This window comes from Cebus imitator, unplaced genomic scaffold (assembly GCF_001604975.1).
Source record: "Cebus imitator isolate Cc_AM_T3 unplaced genomic scaffold, Cebus_imitator-1.0 Scaffold110, whole genome shotgun sequence".
Classification (NCBI taxonomy): Eukaryota; Metazoa; Chordata; class Mammalia; order Primates; family Cebidae; genus Cebus; species Cebus imitator.
Window position 1 is genome coordinate 223,373 of NW_016107425.1, and position 22,054 is coordinate 245,426.

The following is a 22,054-nucleotide window of genomic DNA, read 5'->3' on the forward strand; positions in this document are numbered from 1 at the left end:
TGCAGTCAGTGTCTCCAATAGTCTTAGAGAAGCATGGGAATTCCTAGACTACTAATACTGGCAGAAGCCTCTCTGTTCAGTCCCCTAACCTTCAGATGGGGGACAGAGGCCCAGAGAGGTGAGTAACATGCCTATGGTCACATAATTGGTTGCATGGCAGAACCAGAAGGAAAAGCACATTTCGGCACATTTTCTTTCATCATGTGCAGCTGCTCCTGTGATACTATCTCTTGGGTCATGGAAACACAGATGTGAAGTCTCTAGCTGGGATCGCAGCACTTCGTGACCACACACACACACAGCTGGATGACAACAACAGTCCACACAGTACCCTATTTTGCTCCCTCTGCAGCTTTAAAGGCATGCTTTACAGACTCACACACCAAAAATTATGATCTGTTTAATATTGTTCTCCTCATCTTGTATATTAAGATTAAATTTATGTTGCCTTTGCTCTTTATTTGCCTGACTCGATGAAAGGACCAGTGAAAAGCTATTCCACAGAGCAATTCTAGAGGATAGAAAAATGTTATTAATAATCCCCTTAAATCACCACAACTCTGAAAACAAAAGCAAATTAAAATGTCATTTTCTGAAATTCATTACTAATTGTTAGTAGAAAGCAAACAAATGCTCTCTTTCATGATAGACACCTACTATATTGGAAAGACATGGAGAGAAAACATGTATACATAATCATGTTTTGGAAAATCTGAATGCATTTTAAGTGAATATTAAATTTTTTAAAATGTGTAAGTCCTATTGTCTTTCACCTAAATGATATACATATGATAAGAAATTAGACTTTTAAGAAAAACACAATACTCAGAAAAAATACCTAACGTGGTAGCTAAGGCATGAACTGTATATTCTTTTCCCTTTTAGTGTAAAACCTTTGACAAGTAGAAACTGAATATCACCATGAATCAAGTGTTCTACTTAAAAGAAATGATGTAGAATGCTGGTAAATGAGGCTGGAAAGTAAAACAAATAAACATCTTTGTTCTTTAAACCATGTATAAGATTAGTTTTACATCTTTTTTTTTTTTTTTTCCTTTCAGAGATCTAGCTATAAGTTCAGTATCTAATATACAGAGCCAAAGCAAAAGGGGTCTAGGGAGAGAGGGAGGGAGGGAGGGAAGAGGAGGAAGAAGGAGAGAGAAAGGGAGAGAGGGAGGGAGAGGGAGCAACCTTTGTCCAGGTTTTGCTTTTATCCAAGGCCCCAGAAAGTGTAGTCTAGACCTGAATATCACTGGAAGTGTTGTACATAGAACCACTTTCACCTGTTGATACTGTGGTGTGAAGTATCATGGCATGAAGTATTTGTTAACCTGATAAACTTCAGATAAAACCTGAAGTTTATCAGGTTAACAAATCAGGATTGTAGTCAGACTCTGATGGACTCAAACGTAGGACTGGTGGATTTTGATTGGCCGGAAGTGGTTAGAAAGCACTGAAACATTGAACACTGACTCAGACAGTGGGTTCTAGAGTAAGAGACATTGGAATGCTGGAAGCCAGGATGAAGGCACAGAAAACTTGAGACTGGAGAAGGGAAAGACTTTGAAATGGAACAGTACTGCATCCTATGTACATATACTATATGTGTTCAGTGAAAGAGAGGGAGTTAAGAGGCTGAGGCATGGGAGTGATTCTGTCCACTCTTCGCTCTTTTAGTAAGGATGTGCCCCGGAGAGAGACTGAGATGGGAGGTGAGTCTCAAGGCCCACTTCCCTCTTGTTGTATAAGCATCTCTCTACTGTGATAGAAGCTCTAGGGTTTTAAGTAACATAGTTTTTGTTGGTCTTGTGGCAAGCCAGTGACTTGAGCTGGCTTTCAGTAAAATAAACATGATTTGTCCAACACAGGAGGAAAAAATGTGCTGTTCGGGAATTGCCGAGAGGTGGACAGTGGCCAACGTGATCCTTCCTAAAGGATTTTCTAGAGTAACTTTAACTATCTTTGACTTTTCCTTTATGTTATCTGTAGAACCCAATATGCTTAAAAGACAAAGTCTACTGAATAAAAGGTCACCAAAAAGAAATTCCTCTTAATTCTGCAAACTGACTAGGTCAATGCAACATGCTGGTACAGAATCTACTTGAATGTTGGAGCCCAGGTCTGGTGATTGTGTTGCATGGACCATTCTTTAATAATGTGGAAGAAAGTTGATGGCTTATTGAGCAAAGAACATTTTATTGCTTGAAATTATGGCTGTCTTAGCAAACACACATACTGTGATTGAATCAATATTCAACGATGTTTTGGAAAATAGATGTGGAATGTAAATGATTTTTCTATTTTTCTTGGTTTGGAGCAAAATGCTCATTAAATTCTAGATGCATTCAGCTGCCACATTTCCTGAATGCCGAGGGCATAGGGAGGAACTGCAGGGATGGAAACACACCTCTGTATTTGAATCTGGTGGCTGGCAGAGTGGGCGGCAATAAAGGGCTGATGTGCTAGCCCTCTGGGTTGGGGCGGGAGGCTTGGTTGCCTTCTTACAATTCTAAGGGGATTATTTTATTTGATGCATTTAAATGTAATTCTTCATCGTGCTTTTAAAATGTTCAACCCATTTCACTGAACATTTATTCTGATTAGACAATTGTCAGTACACACCTGCTTTCTTTTTTATATCCAAGTGCCCAGAGTCTTTTTTCTGTAACCCACAGGCTGCCCTTGAAAACCTTGCTGTGGGGCTTATCAACTTCACAGGACAGCTTCTTTTAAAGGTGTCCTGAACAGTTTAATTACCTGTTTCTGTGAGTTCTGGGAAGTCAGGCAGCTCTTATACTCTGACATTTTGTGAACAAAAAGCACCGGCTGAGTAAGATTCCTTTGTTGTTTTTAAATCCATAGCTGAGTTTTGATCCTGCTGACAAATAGCTACTCTTAATCCCTTCAGAGGTTCTAGAGTTACAAATAAAGTTTCTAAGTTGGCTACCTATATAAAATATTGCTGAAGAGGCCTTTGTTGCAAAAATGGCCACACTTAAAGTAGGGCAGGGAGAGAGACCAAAGTGAGGTGTCAGGGGAAAATTCCAGGGTTGCATTTGCTTGGATCATCACCCAGCCTTTAATTTAAAATTTCTCTCAGTGCTATTTTAATAGCATACTTGCAATTCAAGAAAGCCCGTGCCTCCCTGTGTGAGATGTGAGCCAGGCTGGGGAGTGGTCCTGATGAAGGTGCTGTCATGTTTTGCCTCCTTATTACTGCTTTTGCTTTACAGGAGCAGACTATTGATATTTTCCTAATTCTCACAGTTTACCTAGACTCTGTCTCTTCACCTTTCACATATGGCTGGTCAGAAAGTCCATTCATTTCTATCTCAAAAAAAGTCTCCCAAATCTCTCCCTTCCTTTTATCCTCATACTCTTTGACCCTGCCTCCCTTGATTACCTCAGTATCTTCTAATGGATACTCCAGCTCTTGGTGTTGTCTTCTGTCCATCCTCCAATCTGCTGACCAAGTCATTTTTCTAGAATGCAGATCTGAACATTGAGACCTCCTGCCTAAAATCTATTAAGAGCTTACCTTTTCTAATCTGGTGATATATCACAATGTAATGCACATATTATAGAATAATAAAGCCCATACTTCTTAGCAGGGCATACCTTTTATTCCCTGTCATCTGCCTTCTTTTTCCATCTCCCTGCCCCAGGATCTGGCACCCTTTGTCCCAATAGTAGTGGAGTATTTAGAACTCATTACACACATGCACACTCCTCCTCATTCCTTCATGCTCCCTACATTTGCACAAGATGTCCCCATGTTCCTTTTCACAGAATGTTCTTTCCCTTCCTGTCCACCTACCAAAAACCCATTTGTCCTTCAAACTCATCGTAAATGTTACATCCTCTGGGAAGCTTTCCTAGACTGTCCCCTCTTTGCTCTCCCTCCTTTGGTGCCACCACACTTCCGTAGGCACAGCTCTGCTTCCACATTCCACACTGTGATTGCTCATATATCCATCGCTGGGCAGTGAGCTCTTGGAGTCTAGAGATTGTGTCATATTCATGATTGAGTAATAGGTAATAAACTGGGCAGTCACAAACTATTGAGAACAAAGAGGTGACTTTCTTCTCAATAACTGAACTAAGCTTGGTTCTTGAGCCCCCAGCCTGACTAAAGGAGGCAACTGATTCTAACCCATTTTTTTAAGCTTAAGTCCAGTTGAGTGACTTCCTTGTAGAGAGGCATATTCCAGTATTTATGTCCAGTTTTCACCATCCAGTCAAAACTTAGTCATTTGGACAAGTACTCAGTTTTTTGGGCCTCTTCTCTCCCTGTTTCCTGTCCCTTTTCCCTGGGTGGCATCTGGATCTGGGTAGAAGGAGATGCTCACATAATGCCAGGGCAGTGAGGGCAGAGGGCTCTGAACTGTACGGTAACCACAAAGTCCTTATGATAATAAAATTGTATTTTCCGCCTTTGGTATCTTTGATGTTTCTGGTCCCTGACACTCCCTCCTATCATGAGGTCCTCATGTTCTTTGTCCTTCTTATTTAAACTCTAACCTTATCTCTGTCCCCACATACAGCATAAAGTTCTGAGTGTCTTATACGTTGTGAGCATATTGTAGAGAACCGTTATTGTAATCTTAAGCGTGGCCTGCCTCACCAGGCCATACTTCCATTTCACTTGACACGGACACCCCTTGTTGTCAAGAGGTCTCCTCTTAGATTTCCAAATGGAAAGAGGATCATAAGAAACTGAAGTTCTTACACAGGCAGCCCCCTCCCAAAGGGAGTATCCTCATTCTAATCTTGTCCTCATAATCTCCCCTAACTCCATAAGGACACTTTTTTATGTCAAGTCCCGGGCTCTGCCCTAGTCATCAGTGGACTCTTTGGTCAATTATCCAATTTTTGTTGTTTGATATGTACAATATATTTTGGGGAGTTCTGAAAACATTATTTTGTGTCTCTCAAAAGCCTAGGTTTTAAGACTGTTCTATGAATTATGGCACTGAAAACGCATTCCATGCTCAAGAGGGTATTAGATTGAACACTGAATGTTATGGGCCCTTTCAGAGTCATGTGAGCCATAGTTAGAATCAAAAGAATATGGAATCCTTTGGAAGACATTGTGCTGGTACTTAACATTTGGGCCACCATCAGAGCCATGGGTAGTGAGTTGGAAGTTAAACCTGAAATTGGCAGACAGTGGATTTCAGGGTCACTTAATACAGTCCCAAACTCATGGAATCGTCATAGCCTTCAATGCATTTCACTGCTTTTAGGGTCCCTCCTAAGTCTTTCCTGAGATAATAATTTTATGCTAGTTTTAAAGATTCCTTAATTCTGTATTAAATTTTTAGTCATATACTATTGCTTATGAACAATTTAAATGGTAAAAAAACACGGGTAGATTCAGTTCCAGGCTGTCTTGATTGTTAATAATGCGTGCAAGGTATCTGCCAACCATATAGCAGGGACTCACACATATTTCACATGTCATGTAAAAGCATCTATTCACCCTTTATTAAAATGTTGCAGATCTTCATAATTAGAGTTGAATAGGTCCTAATGTATTATTATTTTGATAAACCTTATCTTCTTTTAGGGAAGCTGTTAATCTGTACTTCCTCAGGTTTCCTTGCTTAAGAAAAGCCAGGTACGGTGGCTCACGCCTGTAATACTAGCACTTCGGGAGGCTGAGGTGAGTTGGAGACCAGCCTGGGCAACATGCAAAACCCCATCTCTACAAGAGCAAAACAGTTAGCTGAGCATGGTGGCATGCACCTGTAGTCCCAGCTATTTGAAGGCTGAAGTGGGAGGTTGGCTTGAGAGTGGGAGGCAGAAGTTGCAGTGAGCTGAGATTGAGCCACTGCACTCCTGCTTGGGCAACAGAACCAGACCCTGGCTCAAAAACAAAAACAAAAAGCCAGACTCTGTCTCAACAAAAAAAGAAAAAGAAAAAAGAAAGAAAAGTCATTTGATTTAAGCAGCCACAACACAGGGAGTTACCTGATATTCACTAGTTAATTATTTCCCAAATTGCAGACATAGTGCCAAAAGGAAACCTAGGGCTTTAAAGTAAGGATTTTACCTTGATAAGGTCAATGATAGTGTTGCAGAACTTTTTCCTTAGTTCAGCTAAAACCAGGTTCTTGTCACACGACCAGGAAAGATCAGGCTCGTGGACACATAGAAGGGTGAGGAGCAGAATTTACTTGGCAAAAAGGAAAAAAAGAAAAAGAAAAGTGAGATGGAGTCCTGCTAACAGGCCCTCTGCCTCACCAATTGATTCCGAGGTCACCACATGAGCTGAAGAGAGTAGACTCTTCCCGTGCATAAGGTGTGAATTTCCCTTGGCTGTGGCTCCACCCATTTTCCCCAGTGTGCGTGTTGGCTCCAGTCTGCTGTGGTCGTGCCCAGACAAGCCCTGGGCAGGTTCCCTCATCTGCATAAAAGTAACTGATATAAACACTTGTGGGATGGGTCAGATGTTCTCCAGGGATCCCTTTTATTTGCCTAGGCATTTGGCTGTCTCACTCCCTCATGGAAAGAAGTCCATCTAACTGCCATTAGAATAAGGCTAAGGATAAGGGTAAGGATGAGACCCCTCTTAACTGGTTCCTGCTGGCAGGGGGTGCTGTTTTGGGAAAACAGCAGTCAGTTCTCCCTCAGAGGCCTATTTAAGGGTTCCTAACCACAGGGGCCATCATCTGAGGCCCCAGTTTCATGACCATTTGGAGTCTGATGACATGAAGAGGAGAAGAGACAAACTGCGTTATTAGAAAACATATATTAAAAGGAAACTGCAGAGGTGGGCCGGCGGGTGGGGGAAGTTAGGGATGGCTCAGAAACCCTGAGGCCTTTTACATTTGCACAGGTAGAAGGAAGCCAAAAGCTCAGCACATCAGGCTTTTGGATTCCTTTCCCCTGAGCCCAATCCTAAGCCAACCAGTCTAAGGTTGGGAAATTAACTCTTCCTAGTTTGGAGGATGTGTCTGAGGGGAGTGTCCCGTGGTACAGAGGCACAATTACCTATCAGTGAAGAGAGGACAAAGGAAGAGAAAGGGGGGAAAAAGGCTTTTTTTCCTCAAAGGATTCCTAGGGGTTCAGGATACATTCAAAAGGGGAACAGATTGAAGATGAATGGCTACTCTTGAAAGAGGAGAGCAAAGCGTCCCTGGCTCCCTTCTCTTCCTAGCAAATATCTAGGGTATGTGAGGGAGAGAAGGTGAAGCATTCCTCTTTCTTTCCTCCATTCTTGTCCCAAGCCCCAGTGACCATGACAGGATATCACCCATGGTGTCAAAGCAGCTTCCACCCTTGCTGAAAGGGGATCCAGGGGATGGGAGTATTTCCCTATCTCCTCTGCTGTCAGTAGCCTTTGAATTCCCTAGACTTCATTTATGCCATAAATAGTAGCATGGTATTTATCCATGAAATGGGAAGCTTGGGTTAATTGGCAGGAATCAGTCATGCTCACTTGTGCTATGCCTTTTAACTATTATCGTCTACCTCTGGATCCTTCAAATTCAGTTTTCTTTCCTAGGGCTTTGACCTGAAGCTTGGAATTGAGTTTGGGACAAAAACGTGCCTCAGAGAGCAGGTGTTGCATGGACTCCTTATCATAAGGCAAATGCAAAGGAGAAGCTGTGGAATTGGGTCATCCCCAACAAGGGAGAAAAAAGGATGTCTTATGACATGCCCAAATAACTGGTGGCTATAGTTATGCTTGCTAAGATCTGGGTGCATGAGGCTTGGCTTTGGCTAACTCCCTTGGTCTTACTTTCCCAAAAGGAAACCTCTGGGTGATGGGCACCCTATTTATTCCCACCACCTGGAAGGATTTGCAGGATAATTGCTCAGAACTAGAATTTTGATCTAGGTTTTTACCTCACCCATCCCTTTTATTCTTTCTGAGCTGCAACTGGGGATTCCTGGTTGCTTCACAAGCACAAGCAGGGTGAGTCTAAAATGTAGGCAAAAACTTAAAAACAGGCTGGGCATGGTGGCTCACGCCTGTAATCCCAGCACTTTGGGAGGCCAAGGTGGGCAGATCACCTGAGGTCGGGAGTTCGAGACCAGCCTGACCAACATTGGTGAAACCCCGTCTCTAATAAAAATACAAAATTAGGTGAACGTGGTGGTGCATGCCTGTAATCCCATCTACTCAGGAGGCTGAGGCAGGAGAATTGCTTGAACTCATGAGGCAGAGGTTGCGGTGAGCCAAGATTATGCCATTGCACTCCAGCCTGGGCAAGAAGAGCAAAACTCCATCTCAAAGCAAAGCAAAACAAAACGAAAAAACTTAAAAACAACTAACAAGTCTAGAATTTAATGACAAATGTATGATAAGTTTTGAAACAATTTCTCTCTCTCCAGTCCTCATTTTTTGTTTAGAAAAAAAAAATCATGATAGGACTGAGTTGTTTGCAAAATAGACTCTAGTCTTATACTGGATACTAGTGCAGCAATAATAATTGTTTCTACATAGACCTTTTAGATTGGCTTTGATGAAACCCTGTTCCACAAGGAATTTCAGATTAGATCTTTTAAAGCCAAGCACAGCCATGGGTTTATATCCTCAAATACTTGTGAGTTGGGTGATCCACTCCTCTTAAGGTCCCAAGATAAACTTAGAGCTCCTAGGCCTGTCAGAAAGTGACATTCTTTACTTACCACAGGTCCAGAACTCTATACAGGTGCTGCATAGAAAAGGCTATGAGGCCAGTTTTCCCAAGGGGCTTTTATCAGCTCTGCAAGTCAAGCTTGACTCCTTAAAGGGATATCCTTCCAGTCAAAGCCTTGGTAAAACAGTTTCTCCAATATCTCCAGTTGCATCCTATTATAAGAGAAAGTCAGTTCTTATTGCACTGATACAACCAACTATGTTGCTGTAAGAATATTCACAGCTAGTTTCCAAATTCTGGAGAAGCCAGGCAGAGAGAGAGAGACATATATGCTCCAAATTTTGTTCACAGGAGTATAACTTACTGAGTCATTAAAGGCTATAAATAGTTCAAAATAAGTTTCCTTGACTGTGAAAAACAAAACAAGGATCAGCAATATTCCAAGTAAAAGTCAAAAAGATTGCTTCAGTTTTCTATGAGTTCAGTCCATTAAGTTAATTCCTGTTTTTCTTTGTATTTGTGAACATGTCAGCTCTTCATGAGTCCTGTACTTTTTTACTTTTTTCCAATGTCACAATCTTCAAAGTTATCAGAAACCTGTATTTGAGAGCATCTGACAGAGTCGTGTAGCACCTGTCAGAGTCCAGTTTATTATAAACTGTCTTTTGAAAAGGACCAAAACAAGACAACAATTGTTGGGAGTAACAAAATTGTCCAGGGTAGTTACAGAAACACAATTCACAAAGAAGTTTGGTGATTTCTGTGGTTTACAATAACATAACTTTAATTACGATTGATAGCCTACATTAGACATTAGCATTTTAGAAATCCCATACAATTTTGGAACATATATTAGTTATTATTCATCAAAATATAACCTAAAAAGATTGAACACTATTTTGGCAATTCCATGTAACTAAACATGCCAAATGATCTCTTTTACCTCTCCTTTGGATTCTCCAGGGGCTCCGTGTAGCATCCAAAAGCTGGACATCAGGAAAGACAACTTTGAAACTGAAGTTTGATTTTGGGAAGCCTGTTAAATATATTCGTAGTTTAAAACAATGAAATAGTGTTCCAGATTACCATAAGTTATTTATTTTGACAAACAATGACTGAGAAATTTAAAAAAGCAAAAACGTTTTATAACCCTTTACAAATTTTGCTAAAGAGCAGGTTAGTGCCTTAAGAGTACCTTGTTGTGCTTTTAGTTCAATGCTCAATTTACAGAAAAATCATATACCCTTTTGAATTTAGACAAAACGTTCACAGACTGAATTTTTGCAAGATTAATTTTTACAGTCCTTCCATCATTTGTTTAAACCGTCAGCTTTATCTTATCTAATTCAAAACAATACTTTAACCCTAGGCAAAAATTTACATTTCCATGCCTTCTTATAATCTTTTATGAAAAACACATCTTACTGTTCTTACATACCTTGCATATAAATCTATTTCTAGTAGTTTCAATTACTACATTTCTAATAGTTTCAATTCTAGTGGTAACCCCTAGCAATTTTAACTTTAATGTAAAACCTGGTAAGTTGTTTTTAATTATGTGCTAGGTTCAGCCAAGATTTGACTCCTTCCAACATAATTAAGGGCGTGGTTAATTCCATATGTCCCCAGGCCTTACCAATTGTGAAGCTGGCAAGTTGAAAAGTTCTTAAAAACCAAAAAGGCAGTTTATAACCTTAAAACATTTAGCAAACCTAGTATCTGACCTGCATAATTTAGTTCACCTATCTACATTTTGACAACATCTGCATTTTACTAATAGTCTTTAAGGCTGTTTTTATTTCTCAAAGATTAAAGTCACATGAACTAAAAGGTACTATGGCTTTTATCTTCCCTTTAAAAAAAATTTGATCCTCGGCCGGGCGCGGTGGCTCACGCCTGTAATCCCAACACTTTGGGAGGCCGAGGCGGGTGGATCACGAGGTCAAGAGATCGAGACCATCCTGGTCAACATGGTGAAACCCCGTCTCTACTAAAAATACAAAAAATTAGCTGGGCATGGTGATGCGTGCCTGTAATCCCAGCTACTCAAGAGGCTGAGGCAGGAGAATTGCCTGAACTCAGGAGGCGGACGTTGCGGTGAGCCGAGATTGTGCCATTGCACTCCAGCCTGGGTAACAAGGGCAAAACTCCGTCTCAAAAAAAAAAAAAAAAAAAAAAATTTGATCCAAGCACTTGCCTTCCATTAGACCAATTAATTAAAGTTCTTTTTTATAGACATCACATATAGAACACATATAACTACACAGACAGGTAGAAGAAAACCCAGCAGCCATAAGATTTTCATTTGCCCAACTCCTATTTGGATCATGGGCCTCCAGGTGAAGCTCTTTAAGAAGCAGGACAAAGAAAACATGCCGCTTATAAGGCCTAATAAACAGACATGACTGAGAGGAAAAAACAGATTTTGAGAGGGATCTATCTACTTTTAATTCCTGGGGTTCCACGAGAAAAACAGGATTCTTCCCAAAACAGAGCGGCACCTTATCTGTTTTTCCTGAGTAGTCCCATGCCCCAGGAGTTATCTTAGGGCCTGTCATGTATGCATTGAGAGAGGGGCAAGGCAAAATGGAGAAAAATAACTCAGGAAAAGCCTTTTTCCAGTAAAGCAAAATCCCAGAGGAGGAAAATGCATAAAGGTCTTTTAAATATACCATAATTTGGACATCCACATTTAATTAAGCTGAGTGCACTCTACGAAAATTCTTTTAACTTGCTTATTACCTGACTTTAGTGATGCCAAGAAGCTAGTATTTCTGGCTTTCAAACTTTACCAAAGGTAACCTCACAGGTGAAACCAACAAGCCTCACTTAAGTTTACGATTTCACTGTGAGTGTATGTGGTATTTTTGAAGCGGGTAAGGGTAAGCAGTTCTTACAAAATTTAGAACCTTTGAAGGTAACCCAGAGAAAGGAAGATTTAAGAAAAAGACTAGAAGTTGTTCATGGTGGGGAAGACAGTCAGCAAATGGTAAAAGTCACACAGATATTAACTGGAAGGTACTCATTTCCTAAGCTAAGATTGAACGTGGGCATCATTGTGAAATGAAAGAACAAAAGCATTGCCACATCCTTACAGGGTCAGGATCGTAAGCATGTAAAACAAGATGGAGGCCTGCAGCTAAGTTTGCTGTTGACCATACAGGAAGTCATGAAAAGCACACCAGATTGGCTACAGCTTTAGACCAACCTCACAAATCGTTTTTCATAATTAAAACTTCACAGAAAATATAGACACTGATAATTGGGGTCCCTGCCTGGTAAATGTTTTCTGAAAAAAAAAGAAAAAAAAAAGCTGGCTGGGCATGGTGGCTCATGCCTGTAACCCCAGCACTTTGGGAGGCCAAGGCAGGCAGATCATCCAAGGCCAGGAGTTCAAGACCAGGCTGACCAACATGGAGAAACCCCGTCTCTACTGAAAATACAAAATTGGCCAGGTGTGGTGGTGCTATCTGTAATACCAGCTAATACCAGCTACTCAGGAGGTTGAGGCAGGAGAATTGCTTGAACCCAGGAGGCTGCTGTGAGCCAAGATTGTGCCACTGCACTCCAGCCTGTGCAACAAGAGCAAAACTCTATCTCAAAAAAAAAAAAAAAAAAGCCTTGGGGAAGAATCTCTTATTTTTATACCAATGGGTTTCTCCAACAGGGAGAGGAACTTAAGAGAGGAGCAGGGGAGCCACCAGTTTGCTCATCCAGTCAACATTCCTGACCCCCAGGAATGACATGGTAGGGGGTGTTGGAAATGGGGTCTTAGTGTTGCAAAAAGAATCAGCACTGAGACAAAGGATCTCTCAGCAAGGCCAGTTTTACTTTCTGCAGAAACAGGGCCGCTCCATAGCAGTCTTGCCACAAGCACACACCTGGACAAAGGAGACAGGATTATTTATAACCTGACACATCTACTCTGCTGCTATGTCCGGTTTCCATTGGCTGGAATGGGACATCACATTCTATACTTGACCCGATTGGCTGACAGCTTGAGACTTTCCTAAGTAGGCTAGCAAAAGAGAGAACAAAGAAAAAAAAATAGATGATCACCAGATGATCAGTTAAGTGCTTCCAAACAAGGAATGGCATGAACTATGGGCTGTGACTTGCCCAGGCCTGTCCGGGCATGCCTGAGTAGGCTAAAGCAGCTAACTGGACTAGAGTATAGGGGCTAATAGTGGATAGATAATTTTGGAGTGACAAGTTATCATCTTTTCAGACCTTAAGATGGAAACTTGGAAGAGGAATTTCTGTGCTTCTCTTAGGGCATAATTTCTTCTACCCTCAGAAGAAGTCCAAGGACAAAAAGTCCTAGAGGCAAGAGGAAAAATATTTTTTTGGTTTGCAAGTTACTCACCTTTCCTCAAGTCCCACGTGTGGATGCCAAAAATGTTACAGAACTTTCTCTTTAGTTCAGCTAAAATGGGGTTCTTTCCTGGTCACATGACCAGGAAAGATCAGGCTGGTGGACACATAAAAGGGTAAGGAGTAGAATTTATTGGGAGAAAAGGAAAACAAACAAACAAACAAAAAAAAAACTCAGCAAAGTGAGATGGAGTCCTGCTAACAGGCCCTCTACCTCACTGATTAATTCCCAGGTCACCAGACTGTTAAGCACACTCTGAATGAAGCAACCATCTAAATAGGCTTTGAGCAACAAGGCTTGTTTATTCACCCAGGTACAAGCAGGCTGAGTCTGAAAAAGGAGTCAGCAGTGGGTGGTGGGATAGGAGCTGGTTTTATAGGTTCAGGGTAGGCAGTGGAAAGTTATGGTTCAGGGAGGTTTTCTCAAGCCAGGGGTGTTGTCACAGGGTCCAATGTCACAAGGTGGGCTCATCAGTTGAGGCAGGAGTGATGGCAGAATGTTGCAAGGTTGGTTAATCAGGCACTGCAGGAGCTAGCTGTTCTTCTTTTGCGTTTTCCTGTTACCACAGAGTTTCTGGCTCCGGGAGGCCATCTGGAGGTGTACATGCAGGTCACAGGGGTCACCATGGCTTGACTATGGTGTAGTCCATGGTGCAGTGAGTTCAAAGGACTTTGCTCACGTGAGCTAAAAAGAGCAGGCTCCTTCCATGCATAAGGCATGAATTCCCCATGGCTCTACCCATTTCCCTCAGTTCGTATGTCAGGATCCAGTCTGCTCTGGGCATGCCCAGACAAGACCTAGGCAGGTTCCCTCATCTGCAAAAGCATCTGATGTAAACACTTGTGGGGCAGGTCAGAGATTCTCTGGGGACCCCTTTTTATCTGCCTAGGCATTTGGCATATCAGTAGCTTTTAGAATCTGGTAAAAGCCCTGAATTTTCTCCCCAGTAAACTGCAAGATGAATACATAGCATGCTGCCTACAATTTCAGAGTATTTCCATGCTCTGCTCAAAACAGTTAAGAACTCTTGATTTAGAGTGGCTTGTAGCAAACCCAAATGTGGGAAGTAAAAAAGTTCCTTTGTACCAAATGTCTGTTTCCAAAAAAGTTCCTTTGTACCAAACATCTGTTTCCAAAGGATTTCCAAAGGTAACTCTTATTAACTGCAGAAGTCCCATTATTGACTTCTGCAGTTAATAAGAGTTACCTTTGGAAATCCTTAAGTTCTGAAAAAGTGTAATGTGACTGCTTTATATATTCAAACTTCAGTAAGATACAATATATTACAAATAACAGATATGCAAAATAAAATCTTGCAGTGTTTTTAATTACAGACAAAAAAGAGAGAAGAGCGTAAAGTTGCTGAGAGCCTAAAATTGAACATGAAAAGGTTAATAAATGCACATATGATGCAACTTCACTCCATAAACTTTATCTGCAATGGCAACTCTAGAAAGATCTGCTGGTTGGGCTTTTGATACCTGCTAGCACTGGAGAAATCACTAAAATTTGTTCTCTCTCACATATCAAGGGCATCCATCTTGTCTCTCCTGGTTTTTCCTTATCCTCAAATCCACATTAAGAAAATAGACAATATTCACATCAAGTGAAAAATATCTAATAAGTTGCCATGATTACTTATATGCTTTTTCTTTCAAATTTCTAAACAATGTGCTTTATGTTGAAAAAAAAATGCGCGCTTTGAATGAAGAGACCTTCCAAACAGGCTTTGTGTGAGCAACATGGCTGTTTATTCACCTGGGTGCAGGTGGGCTAAGGCCGATAAGGGCATTAGCAAAGGGCAGTGGGATAGGAGTGGTTTTTATAGGTTTGGATAGTTTTTTTGTGGGGGGGGTGTTGCAGAGTAAGTTCAGTTACAGTGGTGGGGGGAGGGGCAAGGAGTATACAAGTTCAGTTACAATGGCAGGGTCGGGTGAGAGGTATTTACATTATCATAAGAACAGTTAAGATGGCAGGGTTGGGTGAGGGGCTTGTGGGAAGCTCTGCTGGGAGATCAGGGTCAATGGCGAACGCAAGCAGGGGATGGGAGACTTCAGACTTTCAGGTTCCAGGCTTGCATATGGAGACCTGACACTTTATATTTTATATTTTATTTTATACTTGGCAATTAAAAAGTTAGCATTGTGGACGTGCACTTTCACTCATAAATCATCACCTCCAAGAAAAAATACATATACAAAAAATTAAATTTGACTGGGTAATGGAAATTTGAAGTCTGATTATTCCAACCTGGAGTTTTGTGATCTGCAAATTTACTACTTTGAATCGGTGTCAGGTGGCTTTTCTTCTTAATTTCTTTTTCTTTTGTTTTTTATATGTGGTCTCCTGCTCTCTCTGTGTCTGGCACCCCTTCTCGCAGCTGTGTAATGGGGGCTCAGTCACTGAGCTTGTCAAAGGTCTACTCAGATGTGGCCAGCGGCTGGATGAAGCAATGATCTCATACATCTTGAACGGGGCCCTCTTGGTAAGAACATCCATCAAACTGGGTATGACAGCAGAGGGGATGGTTTATCCATTGCTTGGGTCTTTATTACATATTAACAATGGGGAAACTGTTCTATGAGATACAAGGAATATTAAAAGCCAGAAGGTGTAGCCAAATGTAGACTTTCATGAGAGTTTTCAATAGTAGGGTAATTGCTTTAAGACAAGCATGTAAATTTCCCCTTTCTCTTTCCTGTTGTTTGGTGGTGGTGGGATGCCATGCAGGGCCTTCAGCATTTGCACAACAACCGAATCATCCACCGTGATGTGAAGGGGAATAACATTCTTCTGACAACAGAAGGAGGAGTTAAGCTCGTTGACTTTGGTAATGACTGCTTGTCGTTTGTTTTCTTGATGTGTGCAGTTTAGCCAAAGGGGACAATTTATTGCAGTCTCAGAAGACTGGGGCCTCTCTGCTACACCATAGGCTGAGGGACTTTTCCAGTCAAACACAGGCTGGAGGGGGTGGGGGTTCCAGATGGATCACCCTAGGAGATGCTGTTTGTTAATCTATTTTCAGCTTTAGAAGCAATTTTATTAAAGATCGAAAATAAAAAGTGTTTCAAAAGAAGAACTTGATGGAAAAACTTTTTGGTTTTCTGCTAAGAATTTCATGTCTCAGGGCAATTGTCTATAATTTACATTTTGTCATTTCTTCTTTTGCATATGAAAAGAGAAAGCAGTTTGGTCTTTCAAATGACTTTCACTAGCCTTAGGCATACTTACTCCCAGTGAGCAGAAGGTAAAATAGTCCTGTGGGCCTGAGAGCTAACATCCTTTTAAATTGTGTTTGTTGCTGCTACATGTGAATCTGGTTGAACTGGAAACATTAACGGGAAATGGAAGTGCGAGCGGAAATGCAGGGCAATATCACCTAAGGCCAGAGAACTATTAAATATCTCCTTGTAATATCATATATTGATATTCACAAAATAAACCATTTGGTTTTCTTTTTTAAGTTTATTGAAGGTTTAGTTTTCTAAATAAGTTCTACAATAGTTCTTCAGAGTCATTATTACAAATAATGAGAAAACATTTCCAAAAACACTTTAAAAATGTCAGTCATTATAGTAAAAAACGAGATTAATAATTTTTGAATATTTATTGTTGTATTGCTAAGAAAGAGTTCAGTATAAACGTGTATCAGTTTATCATTTGCTTAGAAGAAATTACTTAAATGAAGTTGCTTTAGACATACTGGTCTATTTTTACTGAAATGCAAGCAAAGAAAAATAGCAGAGGGAGTATTTTGTTTAAGTCTTATGCTCCTCTTTATAAGGAATGATGTAACTCGAATAATATGCTATGTGTGTAACATTAGAGATTTTTTTCCACATCATTCTGGGGGCAGTAAATATGTTGTGAGGGGAAACAGACTGGAAGGATGAGGATGGGATGGGAATTGATATTGATTTACTCACCAGCTTTGCGATTTGACATAGAGTAAATAAATGTTCCTAATCTTTCCATTAGAAGGTCCTGAACTTTCAGTGGCTGCAAAAGAAATTTCTAGAATTAAAACCAGAAAGTTATAGTTGTTTTTACCAAAATTGTAGTGGAGGACTTGGTAAAATGGGAAATTATCCATGACTAATAGAATTTAAAGAGCTCCTTGGCTCTCTAATAAAGAGAATGTCTGCAGCTAACACAACAGTCATCCCCTCCCCACGAAACAACCCATGGATCTTTGGCAAATCTATGCTGATGTTTCAAAGGTGTGTCCTTTGCTAAGAAGGCACAGTGTTCAGTTTCTAAGTTTTTGTCATCAATGACATTAGTGGCAACCCTTGTCCTTCTCTTAAGGGCTATTTGAGACTTCTGTGTGGTATAAAAGAATATCTTACATGTGTAAAACACTTTGCAATTTATAAATCATTTTCACATTTGTTCTCCTATTTGGTCTTAAGAAGAACCCTCTGTGGTAGGTGTGACTGTTGTGATTATCCCTAGTTTGAAGATGAAAAAACTGAGGCTCAAAGGTGAAGCCATCACATAATTAGTAAAAAGCATAATTGGGATGGAAAACATTGACTCTCAATTCAGTGTACCTTTACTCCCTCGTGGTATGAAGAAGGGAGCTGGTTAAAGGACATTGGCGTTACATTAAAATTCAGGTCGTCAACATTGAGCCGCAGATAACATTATTTTTCATTTTCTTTTTTCATTTGACAAACACAGCTTTCTTGCCAGGTTTCCAGGCTTCTAGGCAAGATAAGACACTGAAATCTTTTTATGTCTACAATGATGCTCTGTTATAGATAGTCCATGTCAATCTTCTTTCTTCATAAAATGAAGCACCTTATTAAGAAAGAAATTATGTGAAATAATTTGGAAATACAATAGGATGATATTTCGGATTGATCCTAGTTGTTGATATTTTTCTTTTGATTTTTGCAGCAATATGGACAGAGATGTCCATTAGAAAAAAATATATATCCTAATGCCTTAAATAGAGTGATAGATGCTCCAGAGTTGTAGTTTACCAACTATAGCTAGCAGGCCAAATATGACCTGCCTCCTATTTTCATATGGCCTATGAGGTAGGAATGGTTTTTACATTTTGAAATGTTGGGGGAAAAAATCAAACTAGTTTGTGACGTGAAAATTATATGAAATTAAAATTTCAGCATCTATAAATGAAGTTTTATTGGAATGCAGCCACATTCCTTCATTTATGTGTTTACTATGGCTGCTTTTGTACTATGGCAGCAGAGTTGAGTAGTTGTGACAGAGACCATATGGCCTACAAAGCCCAAAATATTTATTTGGCCCTTTATGGAAAAAGCCTGCCAATCCCTGGTCTAGCATCATACTTTTCTCACTTTTGAATTCTGATATCTTTTTCTTATAGGTGTTTCAGCTCAACTCACCAGTACCCGTCTACGGAGAAACACATCCGTTGGCACCCCATTCTGGATGGCCCCTGAGGTAAGCTGGAAATACTTGGTTCTTTCTTTGCACTTGATGAATGCCTTGGTACTATGCCTTTTTCATGGGTAAGTCATGTGCTCTCCAGAATTTTTTAGGAGACGAAACCTCTTTATCCTCATTGAACTGTAAGAGTTCTAGTTTGGTAAGTGATGCTGATGAGGTGTAATCTCAGAAAAGCAGGATTAAGTCACAGCTATCCCATAAGGTACCTTCATGCAATTAGAAGAAGATGCAGTTCTCTCCAAGGGTCATGGCTTGGCAAATTCATCCAGCCCTTGTATAAATTAGAAAAAGTCAACTTCCCTGGATAGACACAGCCCTAGAGGTACATGGCTTGGTGAAGAGCCAGATTTCAGCACCACCTGGCCTACAGATCTACCTGCAGTGGCCCTGGTTGTTTTTTGTTACCAGTTACATAGCAACTTACCTTGTGTACTTTGTTGGCTCTCTGTAGTAAAACATGGGATTTATTCCTAATTTAGGTCTGGTATCATCACAGAACTCTCTGGAAAATGACATGGGTAGAAGTTTGGTGAACCTTCCAGCTAGATAAGGCATGCCCTGAAACAGTTTAGTTTTTCAGGTCATTTAATTCCACAGGATGCTGACCTTTGCCTGAGAGTAGCTTTTTGGATTAAACAAATGAGTTATTTTAACAAAAGGACTCAGATGGTCACCTCCTTAGATGTCTTTCCATCTCTGCATGGTGGTATTTCCTCTGTGTGACTGCCAAAGTGGTCTCCTAACAAAGTAACTGGTTCACATTAATCACTGCTTAAATTTCAGTACCCCCCCTCCATCATTTTTGGCCCTTTCTTTCATGTTTGGATAATGGACAGGCCCACTTAAAAGAAAAAGGAAAATGCTACAAATTCCAGTGTTTACTTAAATCTTAAATATTTCTTAAATGGGTTTTACAAAATATGAAATTAGATATAAACTTTTTGTCATTTTTATTTGTAGAAGTGTAAAACCAAAAGGAAAAAATGTGTTTTGAAAAAACTATCACACAAAGCCAGTAACATTCAAGTAAGCAACTTGAATTTTATGACACAAATGATATTGTTTTGTGAATCTCAATTGTCCTTTGCAATGTGATTATGTTTCAGGACACAATAGCATGGATTATTTTGAGTCTGGCACACCTACAACCACATACCATGTAGCGACTCAGTTTTCCTACTTCATTCCATTTCAGCTAGCATAATCTCTTTGTTCAAACAACATCTCCCTTGATCTCCTACTGTTACGTCTCTGTTGGCTTGGTGCCAACGTCATAGTAAACATAATATGGACACTGTGTGACAAATTGTCATCCAGATGATCCAGAATATGTTTTTACTTCTAATTCTCCCATTATTATTATTAATACAATTATCATTGAAACAAAACTAAAACCATAAAAAGTTTTCTAGGGCCTTTGTGAACTCTGCTTTAAGAAACACTGCAGGATAAAGTCAAAACTCCTTTGGATTGTGAATAAAGCTCTTACTACTCCAGCCCCTATCTGTCCAGCCTTATTTCAGATTTCTTCCCCCAGTTTACTAGTTCTTAAAGCCCCAAACAGCAGTGAACAACAGGTGACTCTCCGAATCCCTACTGATGTATCTTTCCTTTAAGCCCATGGTGTACTATTATATCATCTGGAATGGCCCCAGGTCTCTGGGAAGTGCCTCCTCAACCCACAAGTCTCAAATGCTAGCTCCCCTAGGAAACACTCCCTAATCCCTTGCCGACATTGAGGCTCCTCTCCCTAAGTTTCCACCACGTCCTTACACCCTCCATTAATACAATATGACCACTGCATTGTAGTTGTTGGGAGGCAGGTCTCCCAACTGGACTCAGCCCTGGCAGGGACTTGGGATGCCTCAGCTCTTAATATAGTGCTTGATACAGAGTAGATGCTTTAAACAAATCTGTTGTGCCAGGAGCAGTGGCTCACACCTGTAATCCTAGCAATTTGGAAGGCTCAGGCAGGCAGATCATTTGAGGTCAGGAGTTTGAGACCAGCCTGGCTAACATGGCAAAACCTCATCTCTACTAAAAATACAAAAATTAGCTGAGTGTGGTGGTGCACACTTGTAATCCCATCTACTTGGGAGGCTGAGGCAGAAGAAGTGTTTGAACTGGAAGGTGGATGTTGCAGTGAGCCGAGATAGCACCACTGCACTCCAGCCTGGGTGACAGAGTGAGACTCCATCTCAAAAAAAAAAAAAAAAAAAAAAAATGTTGAATGAATGCATTGGTAAAAAAGCCAAAGGGATAAGATGAGTTTGGAGGACCGTCTGAGGAGGGCTTCACCACTATCGGGATTAGCACATTTCTCTGTAGATTTAGATTGATCTGTTCTGAAAGGAAAGCATGACTAAGGTCAGTCAACCAATATTTGTGGTGGCGTAACATGGAAGTTGGTATCCTTGCTCTAATCTGGAGCAAACTGGTATTTCCAAAATCACAAAATACAATTAACAGAAGCATTTTCTTGGCTTTGTACATTTACTATGAGGTGTTTGTGACTTTCCAACTTTAATTGGTTGAATAAAACATGTGGAGTGTTTCTGTAGGGGGCAGTTTATGGTGAGCTTCTTTTTGCTCAGATTCCCTGGAAGTGGTTCCCTGTTAGCTGGGAAATGCCAGCACTGATCCTACCTGCTGCAGTGGGTCAATTGCAGAGTAAGCAGTTTAGGGTGTGTGCTGACCCTCACAGCACATTTCAGGAGTGAGTGCCTGATTGTTCAGGTGCAGGATTCTCTCAGGATATGTGATGTGTCCAGGATGCTCTGGGACCCAGGCTGCATTTCTTGGGAATCAGGCCTGCGCCATCCTCACATTTTTATTTTCTAAATGGAGAATTACTTTTTCCAACAAAGTCTCTCTTTGCTTCATAATCCTCCATAAGAATGTCCACAAGAACAACTTTCCATGTTTCAGTCCAGTTCAACAAACATTTATATTGTCCATGTGAGCCATGTTTTAGGTCAAGAACAGTCCTTAAAAGTATAATCAGTAATGGTTCAAATTAGCATTGTCTTCATATGATGGCCTGTGTAGTATACTGGTCCTGATATGCTTTTACTTTTGCTTGTATGAATAAGTGGTCTTTAGATTAGATACAACAATTCGTGCAATATCAATGCCCGTGGAATAAGAGCATTGCAGGTGACTTGTGCTTTATTTTTTAAATGCAGCTGAGAAATTCTTGATCCTATTTTATTTTTGAGGAATTGAACCAAATTGTTTTTTCCCTTTTTTATGTTCATTTTTAGTCCACAAGCTTGAGGAATTGTAATATTTAATTCAAATAGCTATTCTACAAACCAGGTGGCTAATGGAATGTGACCACAATACAATCAAATGTTGATGAGCAGTCAAGACACACAGTGCACTGGGGCAGCTCAAAGTTGCAGCATGAAATGAAGTGACTATCATATTGTCAACACTTTCTACGTTTTCTTTTACCACCTCATTTCGACACTACTAAAGTTGAGAGATACTGGCAGAGTAGTATCAATTCAGCAATGTAGGAGGAGAATTCTGTGGGATGCCCTTAGTGTGTTAGTACTTTGAAACAATACTATAGGGGACATAAATTGCTTGGCATAGTAAAAGGGTTAGTCTGGAAATCAAGATCAGTATTTTTTTTTTTTTTTTT

General features: G+C 40.4%; 1 protein-coding gene across 1 annotated transcript in view; it reads left to right on the forward strand.

Moving 5' to 3' along the window:
• The window catches only part of MYO3B (myosin IIIB), a 491,163-nt gene that overhangs the window by 38,157 nt on the left and 430,952 nt on the right, over positions 1-22,054 (forward strand). The window contains exons 4-6 of the mRNA XM_037741885.1: positions 15,347-15,451; positions 15,697-15,796; positions 18,323-18,399. Coding sequence (XP_037597813.1) covers positions 15,347-15,451; positions 15,697-15,796; positions 18,323-18,399 — 282 coding nt within the window. The remainder of the gene's footprint in view (positions 1-15,346; positions 15,452-15,696; positions 15,797-18,322; positions 18,400-22,054) is intronic.